Source organism: Monodelphis domestica, chromosome 1 (genome assembly GCF_027887165.1).
Source record: "Monodelphis domestica isolate mMonDom1 chromosome 1, mMonDom1.pri, whole genome shotgun sequence".
Taxonomy (NCBI): domain Eukaryota; kingdom Metazoa; phylum Chordata; class Mammalia; order Didelphimorphia; family Didelphidae; genus Monodelphis; species Monodelphis domestica.
Genome location: NC_077227.1, coordinates 267,018,305 through 267,032,709, shown reverse-complemented (window position 1 = coordinate 267,032,709; position 14,405 = coordinate 267,018,305). Strand labels below are relative to the sequence as shown.

General features: G+C 33.0%; 1 protein-coding gene across 8 annotated transcripts in view; it reads right to left on the bottom strand.

Moving 5' to 3' along the window:
• The window catches only part of ARID4A (AT-rich interaction domain 4A), an 80,813-nt gene that overhangs the window by 46,826 nt on the left and 19,582 nt on the right, over window positions 1–14,405 (bottom strand). For all 8 annotated transcript variants that reach the window (XM_056810821.1, XM_056810819.1, XM_056810818.1 and 5 more), the window contains exons 6-11: window positions 9,694–9,773; window positions 9,518–9,612; window positions 7,974–8,106; window positions 1,834–1,913; window positions 615–691; window positions 171–337 (exon numbers count right to left, since the gene is read on the bottom strand). In XM_056810821.1, the coding sequence (XP_056666799.1) occupies window positions 171–337; window positions 615–691; window positions 1,834–1,913; window positions 7,974–8,106; window positions 9,518–9,612; window positions 9,694–9,773 (632 nt within the window). The remainder of the gene's footprint in view (window positions 1–170; window positions 338–614; window positions 692–1,833; window positions 1,914–7,973; window positions 8,107–9,517; window positions 9,613–9,693; window positions 9,774–14,405) is intronic.

The following is a 14,405-nucleotide window of genomic DNA, read 5'->3' as shown; positions in this document are numbered from 1 at the left end:
ACAATGGAAATCTATTTTTTTAAAAATTCAGAGGTGGAAAATTATACTTTTCTAAAATCAAACCATATTTGCTGTTACTTTGAGAAAATGAAAGCATTCCTTTACCAAAAGATTCTTAAATGCTATTAAACATTTAAATTATAACTTTAGCATCACTAAAATTTATTTACCATCTCTTCTTCCTCCTTTGCATTCTCTTTATCTTTTTCTTCATCACTTTCCTCATTTGCTCCATCTTCATCATCACTACTAGATGACTCAAGAATTTCACTTATGTCCATTTTCCAGTTATCAGGAACAACTTTGGTTTTTAAGAAGGTGCTTGCTTTTTGGAGGCCTAGGAGGGATGGTATCTACTTAATATAAGCCAAGTCAAATTTTTATAAAAGTATATAAAAATGAAACTTAAAAAATAAATACAAATTGAACATATCAATGAAGTTTTCCATCATCTTATCAAATGTTCTGTTAAATAGCTTAAAATAACATCAAAAGAATGACCACTGACCTCCAAAGGTAGGCACAACTTTAATAGACTTTTATATAAACAGTGGAGCAACAAAGTAATCAAATAAAGCTGAAACATGAAATAATTGATTTTTCTTATTTGTTACCTGGTTTAGTAGAGAGTTCAGATTCAGGAAGACTAAGAATATCTACTTCTTTGATGTCCTTTCTTGCTATTGAATAACTGATTTGGAGTGGGAAAGGCAAGGGCAAAAAGGAAAAAAAAGAATCAATTTATTATAAATCATCTACCTAAGAACTAGTTCCAAGAAGCACATAAAAAAAATCAAAATGTCAATTTTAAAATTATTTTCCAGAGCACAATGTGGAACACCAAAGAAATATATGTGGATCTGAAAATTCACTAATCAAAAGAAAGAATAATATAATTTACAAAATGAATTTTTATTTAATGGAAAAATTACACACATCTTGACGCACATTAATTTGAAAAATTTACATTCTTCTGAAGTATCAATCTATAAAATATCTCTGAGACAATCAGAAAATAACTTAGTATAATATACAATGATGTTTTTAATAGAAATGAGGTATTTTAATATTTTTAAAGTTTTTTAGTTTACCTTACTGAAAAATTTATTTAATTGTATATCAAGGTATTAAAATTATTTTGAAAAAATAGTGTCAAAATTTTAAAACCAGGGGGCAGCTGGGTAGCTCAGTGGATTGAGAGCCAGCCCTAGAGACGGGAGGTCTTAGGTTCAAATCTGGCCTCAGACACTTCCCAGCTGTGTGACCCTGGGCAAGTCACTTGACCCCCATTGCCTAGCCCTTACCACTCTTCTGCCTTGGAGCCAATACACAGTATTGGCTCCAAGACAGAAGATAAGGGTTTAAAAAAAAAATCCTAAAACCAGAAGATAGTTAGAGCAAATCAAAAACTAAATCCAACATTTTATTTTTTGTGAGTTGCTAAGAGTTTAGACAAGAGGAAAAGCTGAGAAAAAAAGTTGTTCTAAAACAAGGAAGATCAAAATAATTCCACCACCACTACCAACAAAAAAACACAACATATTTTGTGAAGACAATTGAAAATGTATTTTTGATCATATGAACACTTGGATAATTTCAATTAAGAACTTATATGGCTAGAGATAAATACACAACTATAAATGTTTTTGCAAAAGAAAATATCATTTAAAATTTTTTAATGTACATTGAAGACTGGGGGGAAGAGGATAGCATCCTAATGCTTCTACTATGTACCTCAAAAGGTAATTAATATCCATCAAAAAGCAAAACCTTCCATGCTAGGTTACATTTCACCCCCAATTTGACTTTATTAACAAGTATTATGTTACTCACAATTTGGAATCTGCAAAAGAGCGAACTAAACATTGGTCTTTTTTCACCATGATGTCATCATTACAGCTAGGAGATATTACCTAAAAATTCAAATAAAAAGAAATTAATTCAAAGTTCTCTTGCTCCAAAAATATATTTTAACTTAATTTAAAAGTAGAATATATGGTAAAAGCAATAGTTTAATTACCAATGAATAGGTTTCCCCACATAAAGCTATCTATAAACAAGTTTTATTTACTAATTACCTCATAGGATTGCTATGAAAAGTTACTTCATAAATACATTCAAGTGTTTATATAAATAATGAACTGTTAAAGAGTAATTAAAATATGTGGATCACAGGCTATAAGTTTATCTATATATCTATATCTATATCTATATATTGCACCCCAAATTATAACTGGATTGATGTAGCATTTAATTTAGCATGATTCAACTCATCAAACTGTCAATATAAATACTTCTCAAAAATTTTTTAAATAAATTTTAAAAAGACTTACTTATCTTGCAAATGAGCTAAAACAATAATGTTAAACTCAAAAAGAAATGGATCCTTGACACCAACTAATGCAGAAAGCCACAAGTTAACATTATGCTATATTGCATTATTTATTTTATTAAACATTTTCCAATTTCATTTGAACATGCCCAATAGCAAGTTTTGCCAGTTATACTCAGACTGCAATCTCCCTTTGACAATTTGGGACTGAAGTACACATATATAGTAAGAAAAACACTAATGTAATAGATCCACTTTACTTCCTAAATACTTAAGTTTCAGTTTTAGAAGTAGATGATGGATCAGTCAGAAAGACTTGGTTTGAGTTCAAATATAGCATCAGACATTTATCAGTTCTGAAACCCTAGACAAATCACTTAACTTTTTTTTTTTAACCCTTACCTTCTGTCTTGGAATCAATACTGTGTATATATGATTCCAAGGCAGAAGAGTGATAAGGGCTAGGCAATGGTCACACAGCTGGGAAGTGTCTGAGGCCAGATTTGAACCTAGGACCTCCTGTGTCTAGGCCTGGCTATCAATCCACTGAGCTACCCAGCTGCCCCCTCACTTAACATTTTTTTACCTCAGTTTCCTCAACTGCAAAATGAGGATAATAATAGCACCTACCTCTCGTCAGGTTGGTGGGAAGATCAAATAAAATATTTGTAAAAGTACTTAATACACAGTTCCTGACATACAGTAGATGGTATATAAATGCTTATTCCCTTTCTCAGCTTGATATTTATGAAGTTGTTTTTTAAACTAATTTAAATATTAAAATTACAAAAACTAAGAGAAAAGACACATTTTAACAACTTAACCCTTGAAAATATAAAAATCTCTACAACTAGTATTAACTTATTTGAATAATCAAATTGCAAACATTTTACCCCTTAATTAGGAAGGCTCCAAAATTTAAAAACATTAAAACACAGACACAGAAACCTAATAAATGAATGATGTATTTTTCTTCCCCTTTCCTCCTAGAAAGACTAAATTATTAAAATGATTAGCAGTTATAAGTCATCCAGTAGTTTAATTTTACTCTTAGATTTTTGTCTAGATAAGAATAGAGATACTTCTAATTTATAAGGTGGTCAAAAAGAATCTTTGAGCAAAGTGCAACCTGATAATCCTGGACGTGAAATCCATTTATTGTCTGCTATATAAGTAGAGTTCTACAAGTATCTCAGAGCTGCTACACCAGAGAAATAGGTCCAAATATTAGAGAAATATAAAGAAATCTACTATTATGAGGTCTCTACTATGTACCCAGGATTAAACTCAAGAGAATATAAAAAGAAAAATATGGCCTATAGTTTAGAACAAACTTCAATCTTGCTAAAGAAAAAAGATATAGATGAAATAATCAAACAATAGACCAATGTAATATTCCAAATAGATAACTAGATAATATAAAAATAAATATTAAGATTGTTGAGGAAATGGAAGAATGAAAGTGGTTGGAATAATTAACAAAGGCCTATGGAGGTATAGTTTAATCAGGCCCTCAAAGATCAGGCATTATGTGGACTGGAAGCAGTAAGGGATGAAAGGAATATTCTTATCAGCAAATCTTTTGATTCTTTCTATAAAATGTTTCTAGTCTCCATTCTTTTCTGTTGTCACATTCCTAATCTAGATCCTGATTACTTGAATTCTGGTTTCTTGAAACAATCTCCTAACCAGTTTTCCCTGCCCCTGGATTCTCCATACCTTACCACCATTCCAAAGCTACTATGCAGAATGCTACCTGATAAATTTTCTTTAAACACTACCTAGTTCTTATTTCCTCACTACTCCTCAACATGTACCTTCTTTCCAATTTGGGGAAGTCATCTAATTATTAAAGAACATAACCTTTTCATTTTTTTTGCCTACTTAACCTTGGTTATTTTGTTCCCTGATAACTAAAACCTATCTTTCTTTCCTCTGGCCTATCATTTAAAACCTACTTTTCCCACAAAGGGCCTGACTACTCTAATCTTTTCTGATCATACTCTCCAATTAATTACTACACTAAGTCTATACCAAATAAGTATTTGATTATATCCCAACAGCATTTACTCTGTGTGTGTGTTAATTGACAATCTAAATAGTAAACTTGAGCAAAAATATATTTTATAATTGAGGTAAACAAACATTTTATTAAATATCTACTCTGTACAGTACTGTGTTAGATACTATGGAAGATAAAAAGTTTAGCTTAAACATAGTCTCTGTCCTCATAGAGCTTCCAGCCTACCAGATAGATAAAATACATATAGATGTTTTTTAAAATAATACATGAATTTGACAGTAAGCTTATCATCTCCTTTTCTTACCTTTTTTCTCTTTTTACCCTAAACAGTCTTCAAAGCCATTTTAATTCCATTTTTAAAATTTAAGACAACTAGACACTCTAATACCGATTGGTAAAGCTGTGAACTGCTTGGAAAGTTGCTTTCTTGGGTGTTTTGGGAAAGGAATTTGGAATTGTTTCTTTAAAAAATGGATCCAGAGATGCTCCTGCTAGGCATATATCCCACTAAGGTCAGAGGTTGACAAGTCCCACATATACCAAGGTATAGATGTATCACTCTTTTTCTGTTAGTAAAATATGCAACACTTTTTGTGGTCATAAGAATTTGAAACAAAGTAAATCTGATCAATTGGGAAATGTAGCACATGAATGTTAAGAAGTATCACTACCCTGTAAGAAAGGACAATTACCAAGAATTCAAAAAAGCATATAAAGACTTATGAACTAAAAGTAAAGTAAGCAAGGAAAAAATTGACTATAATAAAATGAAATGAACTAAATGAAAATGGAAAGAACTAAAAATGAAATGGAATGCTATTTAATTCTAATTGTCTTTCCCTCCCTCAAGTAAAACATCTTTCCTTAAATCCATTGTAGTGCTTTCAATAGACTTATCTCCTCTGCATCTCATGTCTTGTTATCACACAATGATTTGCGTACTCCTTGACAAACAGGGCATATGCCACATCTCTCTTTATTTACCTGATATGTAGCTCAGTGTTAAGCACAGAGTAGGAACTTAAATATTTTTGTTGACTTTTAAAAAACTAAATGATGAAGGTTCAAACAAAATTCCACATAAAGTCTGAGGAAGAAAAAGATTCTTCTTTGCAAAAAAATTGGAAAAAAATTTCATGTAGAAGGTAGAATTTCAGCTAGGTTTTAAAGAATGGGTATTAATTCAAAAGAATGAGACATTCCAAGTAATATGGCAAAGCATACTCAAAAACATAAGAAATAGAAAGACTGAAAACATATTTGAATGACAGAGAACTAATTAGGCTGAAGTACAGAGTATGTAGATGACATTATAGGACATAGCTAGAAAGGTAAGGTTGTCATCAAATTTTGGAGGGCTTGGAATTCCATTCAAAAGAGTTTAAACTTTACTTGGAGAATAAAGTTACTAAAGACTGAGTGGAAGTGGTAGTCTAATGGAAGAGAGATGGATTGAAAGAAGAAAAGAGGAGAGGCTATAAGACTTGTTAGGAAGATACTTGTGATACTTCAAGTGGGTAGGAATGAGAGGAGAGAATAGATAAAACAAAGACTGATGGTAGAGTCATTAAGATTTGTTAACCTAGGAGCAGCTAGGCAACTCAGGGGACTGAGAGCCAGGCCTAGAAACAGGAAGTCCAAGGTTCAAATCAGATACTTTTTAGTTATGTGAACTTGGGCAAGTCATTTAACCCCCATTACCTAGCTCTTATCACTCTTCTGCCTTAGAACACAGTATTAATTCTAAAATGAAAGTTAAGGACTTTTAAAAAAATTATCAACTTACTGGATTTGATAAGTGAAATTGTGAAGGAACAGTCCAAGATAATACATCAAGGTGTTGAAATATAGGAAACTGCTATTGCTACTAACAGAAATGGTAACAGAAGAGAAGGTTTAGGGGGAAAAGATATATTCAGGTTTAGACATGTATATCTGGAAGTAACAGCAGGATATTCAGGTAATGATGTGCTAAAAGCAGTTGTAGACAGGGTTCTGGGCATTTGTCAAAAGAAGCAACAACTGAAGCAGTAGGAGATATGTTTAAGGGAGGGGAGAAAAGACAGAACCTTGGGGAACATTCAACTTAAGTAGTCCAGAAGAGAATAAGAAGCCAGTTAAGCAGAACAGAGACAAGTAGGAAGACATCCAAGAACTCAATGTCTCTGAAATTAAGTGAAGAAAGAGAATCTGGAAGCAAGGAATATTCAATATCGAATGCTATTGCAGAAGTTAAGGATGATGAGGACTGAAAAAAAGGTCAATGAATTTGCTGTTTAGGGAAGTCATTGTTGCCCTTGTAAACTAGACTTAAAGAGTTTGATTAAGAAACAGATATTAAGTATAAACAACTTTATTTTTTTTGACAGTAAAGGAGAGAAATGAGACAGTAAATGGGTGGTCAAAAAAGTCAAGAGACTTTTTCAGACAAAGTCTGCTTGTAGGAAGATGGGGGCACAGAGAACGAAAAGAGAGGCAAAAGATGAATGAAGTAAGAGGATGACTACTTGAACAAGACCCTGGAGGAAAGTTGGGGGGGGGGGGGGGGAGATGAGATAAAGAGTATAAGTAAAGGAATAATTAGCTAGAGGGAAAGGGAAGAGTGGGAAATGATGAGAAAGATATGAGTGTTGAAGTAATTTTGGGAAACTAGGTCATTTGCCCAAAGTGTAAGGGACAATTGCTGTGGCCATTTATAATGATGTCTAAGGCAGTGCTGGACATACAACAGGTACTCAAATTCTTGGTTGGTGATGCTACCAAAAGCAACACAGTATAATGATCCAAGTAGTAGGCTCTGGTTTGAATCCTGTCTGACATTTACTAGCTATAAAACTTTGGAGAAGATACTCTTTAAACTTCAAATTCCTCATTGATAGAATAGAGACAATAACATTTGCAGTACCTACTGCACAAGAGATAGTATGAGGTTCAAATAGGAATGCATGAGATATGCTTTGTAAACTTTAAAGTGTTATATAATTATTAGCTATTATTATTATAGGTATATATCAAAGCATAATGGAAAGAATAGGGTCAGGACATGCATTATTGAAAGAACAAGCTAGCCTGGCATTAGTGAAGGGTTCCTACTGCTGAACGGTAGGAAGTAAGGCCAAATTACAAGGAGCCTTGAATGACAAGATGAGGAATTTAAACCTTATCCTGGATGCAAAAGGAATCACTGGAAGTTTTTGAGCAGAGGAGCACCATAATGAAATTGACATTTTATGAAGATAATTCTCACAACAGTATATAGAATCAGTTGAAGGGGGAAAAGACAATGGGAGCAAGGAAATCAAATAAAATGCTATTGTAGCAGTCTGACGAGACTACTCCTTATACCTCTATAACAATAATGGGAATAGAGAAGTAGTAGAAATACAAGAAATAATGGGAAAGAATGACTTAATAACTCACTGAATGTAATGAAGATCAAGGAAGAGTAAAAAGACAGTAAAATAAATCATTTGCATCTACTATTCTATTTTAGATAGCATAATTTTTCAAAGATATGAAAAGTTATCAAAATATCAGTGGTTCTATCTTCTCCAAGAATATAAAAGTAGAACAAATATTTTTAATGTTTTATTAACTGTCCAAAATAAACTAACTTACCAAGGCAGGATACCACTCAGATTTCTCAGAAGTGGAACTCACACTCACAACTTTTCCTAATAATTCATCATTAAGACGTCTCTTATCTTCATCTTCTTCTTCACTGCTTTCTTCTTCTTTTTCATCTTCTGTCCTACAGTATTAAGATAATAATTCATAATTAAATAATTGAAACATGGCAATATAAACTGGCAATAATGGCATAACTAGGGTGGCAGAATTATAGCAAATATAATTCAGAATAAAGAAAACACTCTCTAAACTGGTTTTACTATGGATTCTCCTACTATGTTCTGCTTAAGTGAGCAGGAAGGACCTAGTAACCCTGGAAAAATAATAAATGAGCCCAGATTTGTGAGGTATCTCTCATCCTGTTCTGCTAGCTCAAAAAACAGAGGGGGGTCCCAATCTTAAGTTTTTTTTCTTCATTCTAGAGCTAGCTCTTAAAAAAGACTGCAGGAGTCAAAATATAATTAAAACCTCAACATGTTACAAGAAAGCTTGATAAGGCTTTATTTTTTTATCAGGGGCAAGAGAGAACTCACTTAAGTGAATTTTCCAGGTAAATGAAACTAAACCACATACCAATTGGCTTTCTTTATTTTAAACACTTTAATGAAATATAATTTCTAGAATTTAGTTTATATTCCTCTTATCTTTTTAAACAAAATACAGTGAACATTATTTAACCTATCTTTTGAGAGCTCAAGATCATCACTATGAAGTATTTAACACAGAGCGTGTGATAATAAGAGTGACCTAAGTCCCTACAGAGATGTGAAGCATTGTTTTTACCAAACTATCCCAGAATATTATGCATTCTCAATTCTAAAGTCTGCATTGTAGTTTTTCTGTCTCTTCCCCTGACTCTGTCAGAATCTCATTTTTTCTTGTTCTTGTTATCATACTTGCTTTGGGAATTGCCTAAGGCTCCAATTTACTTCTTTAAATATACTGCTTTGAAATACCAGATAATTAACCTTGTCAAAATGGTATTTGAAATTAAACAGACTCTAAAAGGGATCTAGAATTATAAGAGATGACTTAATACATAATTTTTAAACATAGTTTTTTTATTTTTGTTTTGCTTTTCAGCTAGATTCCTGAGAATTAAATTTGTACAATTAACCTCCAGATAAATGAGCTGTTACTGTACTAAATGTTGCTTTGGTCTGTGAATTTTTGTTATTTTAAGAATAAGTACTATTTGTTCAAAATTTGTAAGTATTCCTAACAGTAGTACTAAGATTTATCTGGAGCTTGACTATCAGCCAAAAGAATATGAGTAAGAGTATGTTCAAAACAGGGTCTAAAGGTAATAATGAAATATCTAACACAAGAAGATTCACTTTGCAATAAAAAAAAGTGTAATTGAATAGCCAAATCCTAGATCATCTGAAATGTTAAGTAATATTTTAGACTGAACTGCATTCATAAAATTGACTTAGTCACCATAGAGAAGTAGAAATCACTTTTTTACCATTGTGTCTTTCTTTCAGTAGTGAAAAAATTTAGGTCAGGATTAATAATGTGGAAAAACTCACACAGGAAGAGAAGACCTCCTTCCTCTGTTGGATTTCTTTCCAATTACTGGAGTGCCAAAGTGCTCTGGATTTGTTAGTGGAAGCTGGTCAAGTGTCTATAGGAGAACAAAGTAATTATCTTACAGGCTTTCTACTATAGTAAGTTTGTAACTTTAAGATTAAAATTATATATTTACCTCACTCTCTGCAAAATGCCTCTCTCCTTTTAGGCATAGGGAGGTTCGTCTTAATGTCCTCTCATCACCATCATCAAACACTACAATTAACCAAAAGTAGCAAGTTTTTAGACAATTTTCCATTATAAAATATATAATGTATTTCATCACAAACATTCAGCAGTAAACTTCCTTAAAACTTTTTTTGATCAAACCTTTGATTTTATTGCTGTGGAGAAACAATTCATATTGCACGTACTATGCAATATAAGAGGCACTTAGTGATTTGAACAGACTCACAAATGTATCAGAAATGGGACTTGAATCTAGTGAAATCTTCCTGACTCTGAAGCTGGCTGGCTATTCACTATGCCACACAGCTGCTCAATATATTATTATAATTATTTGGTACTAAATATCTATAAACTGACCAACACATTAGTTCTTCTTATGAGACCTGTATGGAAAATCAAGAAGTTTTATTTTACAATGCAAATTGTCACAGGTTAAATGACTTACACTGATTAAATCATCTCACTTTTTTTCCCCTTCATACTGCAGCTCCCGCCAAAGACTAAGCTTAGTAAAGGTACTACCACACATTTATTTGAAGCAAAAATACTAGAAAATTATGCCCCTTCAGCCCATTCCCTCCTTTTCCTACAAATAGTTCTAACAACCTGAAAAGTTGGTTCTGGGGAGCATGATTTTTTTTTTCCTGCCATCTCTAAAAATGCTACTGAATAAGTGGAATGGCAGAGGTACCTATCTACAAAATAGAATTTAAACCTAAAAATCTGTCTTTTCAAAGAAAGGGGACATTAATACACTAGAAATCAAGTAGAATTTAACAAAAATTAAAGCAATGTCAGAAAAAAAAATCAAGTAGAATAGAAACATATCATTAGATATTTTGCCTTTAATTGAAAAGGAATTTTTCATAAGAAAATAAGCCAAAGTTACAATGAATCAATTTTTTCCTCTTCATGTTCTAATATCACAAATACTCATACAGTAAGAAAATGGTCTAGAAAGGTGTCAAAGAGATGGCCTAAGGTCAGCATAGGATTTGCAATACTCTCAAGTGTGGCCTGAACTAGATTATTAAGAAATATTTGGCATAGGTAGATAATATGTGGTTTTCTACATTAAAATGTGGCTCACAAGGATACTTATATAAGACTTAGAGGCCCCATTTCTATTAAAGTTTGACACCACTGGTATACACTTCAGTCATAAGTATGGCTGAGATTTATAAATAAAGCCAGTGCATCTATATTAAAAATGACTTGTATTTGAATCATCTGGTTGATTCTGGACCACATGCTGGCATGAATGTCATAGTTCCAAGAGTTTCAACTAATGACACATATAGGCAATATTATAAAATCAATATGACAAATCAAAATCAGTAACTATTCTTTAGATTTAGGAAATTTTTAAAACAACTCAAATTTCCTCAACTATCTTAAAATTACTATAAGGATCATGAAGAAATTAAGTATGGGAAATGTTTTCAAATATTGCCTCAAAGCTGTGTTGTATAGCAAACTGAAAAATGAATATCAAATATCATAAGAAATTACTAATTTACTTTTAAAGAAATATGAGGTCAACATCTGTAGAAATTGGGCAATTCTAAAATTTACTCTTTTGGAGATTGTTTGTTGAAATAATTTAAATTTATTTTTCATTTAAAAGACTTCTGGCAGTCCTCTTCTGAATACCACTCTCTCAGATTAGTTTACCTGCTCAAAAAGCATTCAAGGCTATCTTTATTTCCTAATGGGGTCATTAACGCTCCTGCATGGGTTTCGGGTCCTCTATAGTATAGTCCCATTTTACATAACTTATTTTCATTAACTTCTTCCCAATATTCACTTAGACCCACTGATTAGACTGGCCTCCTCATCAAACCAAAAATAATTTAACATACACAATTTCAGTTATTTCCTTCAAAGGGAAATATGCTTTTCCTCTTTTCTTATAAATGTGACTCATCCAAGGGTTCATTTCAAGTCCTACCCTCCTACATGAAGCCTTTTCTGACTACTCCAGCTCTTTTCATTTTCTTTACTTACTGAGGTCATCACCAACTAAAGGATGATAACAACAAGAAAGGATGTTAAGCATTTCTGGTGTGTTCAATTTTGTATATAATGATCATTTCAGATGAAGAGCACCATAAAAGAAATGCTTTCAATGTCAGACACAAAAATGTTAAAAACTTTTTGATAAAATAAATTTTATAATAGTAACAAATTATATTTATAAAATTTATATAGTTCTACCTAGGCACAGTTCTACTCTGCTCTTTCAGAGGCAATCATTTAAAACAAACCCATCCTGTTATTCCTAAGAAAAAGAATCATTAATATAAAATTTTGGAAGAAATTTCCTATCCTCTAAAATTTGTATAACAAATTAACTACATACTGAGTTTAATGTACATTAAACTGAAATAATATCTGAGATTTTTAAAGTACTTTAAGGTTTTCAAAGAATTCCACAACATTCCATCTGAAAAAATTTAGATATAAAATATCTAGGGTTGGCTTCTGAAGCTGAAAGTCAAAATGTTGAGATTGTCAAAGACTTCTGGCTAAAAGTCTACAATACAATCATTGTTTAACATACTGATCTTCCTTAAACTGAAGATTTTAATAGTAATTTAGATTCAAGTTTGGGCTGATTTAATGCTAAATCCTTTCTTCCCCCTCTATACTTTTATTTATATATTACTGTCACATACAAATGCTACATATGTATATATAATCATTTCACAGATGTTTGTCTACAAAGAACTAGATATGTGCCTATGCTGATACTTGTGCTGAGTTTAAAAGCAGATTAACAGAGAACTACTGTCCTCATTAGTGACGACCACCTCAGGACAACAGTGGGTCTGGCAAAATAGCCAATTGTGCTTGCATTTGATTGACTTCAGAGTTTTGTTCACAAAGCTACTTGTTGCTTTTTAAACAATTCTCTTTTAATGTACTGAAAGCCCCTGAGATCTGCAAGCACAATTTAAGTAAAAAGCAAAAAAAATTCTTTCAGTTCTTTAAATTTAGTAATAATTACTAGGGGAAACAATCTAAGTCAGTGATGGCTAACCTATGGCACAGGCACACAGAATGCTCTCTGTGGGCATTCAGCCACCCTCCCCTCCCCACCATCAGAGTTTATTACTAGAAAGGCAGAGGGATGGGCATAGCTGCTCCACCACACCTGAAGACATTGTTTTACATCCCCTGCCCCTCTGCCCAGCACCCCTATGGGAACACACAGTGGGTAAGGTGGGTAGCTCCCAGGCTGCAGAGCTCCCAGGCCACTCCCCTCCCCCTCACTACACTCACTGAGAACATTTCTCACCTTCACCACCCCTCTGCCCAGTAGCCCAATGGGAGTACTTTCTCCCTCCCTGTGGGATAAGAGGAGAGTGGGGAATCAGGGTGTACCCAGCATGTGGAGGGTGGGAGTGGAATATGGCACCCAGTTTCTATGGGGTGCAGACGAGGTATTCAATATGGGATGTGGGTTGGGGAGCAGGGACTGGCACTCCATCTCTAAAAGGTTCACCATCACTGATCTAGGTGATGAACCTTTAACAGACACATAAGTTCATATATAGACACACACACACACACATATACTCTAACCTGTAACTACTTAAAACCCAATTTCAAATTTGAATCAAAAGCATGAAGTAGCTAAGCAGGTATTAGAAATTGATGATTTTCAACAGTTAAATAAGTAATGTCTACCAAATTTTTTAAAAAATACATTTGTACTAAACTGATATGAAATGGTTAGAATGAAAAGGTTTTCAGTAAGTTGGTCTTTCTCCCTCAGAAACCTTGGCAAAAGCATACTTAATTATATACTTTAATTTCAAAAGCTGAGTAAAAATTACTTTTTATCAACCTTTACAATCTAGCCCTGAGCATAAGATATAAAATTGATTCAACAACTATTTGTTAAAAGTCTATTAGGCACAACATGCTATATTAAAATGTGGAATAGATCCCCAAATGATTGTCACTGTTCTAATGGACTAACATTCTGTTGGGGGCATACATCATGAATGTAGATCAAATAACCTAATAGAGGAAGAAGAGAATACTTTCAATTAGGGTGAGAGGGACCATGAAAGTTTTATGGAGAGGATACCTGAAGGAAGACATAGATTCTGAGAGGAAGAGATGAGGAGGGTTAGAGAGTATGTAGAGGTAAGGGATCAGCTAAAAGTATGGTTTGGCTGGCACTTAAGAGAATTTTAAAGGAAATAACATGAGAAATCTAGGTAAATGGGATACAAGGCAGAGAAATTTTTATCCCATTCCATAGGATAATAATAGTAATAGGAAGTCGCTGAACACTTGAGTGAGAATTAATATAATATGGCTTATCCATTAGAGGAAGATTATTTTGACAGTTTACAGAAGATGAATTGGAGAATGGGCAGGTGGGAAACAAATTAACAATCACTAGGCAATAATAATGTGGGTAGAGATGTTATTTTCTATTCTGGATATACTGAGTTTACAGTTGCCACGGGGTTCAACTTAGTGGAATTATCCAGTAGGCAAATGGCAATGTAAAACTGGGATCTAAGGAGTTAGATTAAGAATTCAATATATACGTATATAAATTAGCTATTATGAGAGGTAACTGAACCCAGGGGAACTGATGAGAAGTTAGAGGTAACATCTGGCTAGAAACTTTGTTAA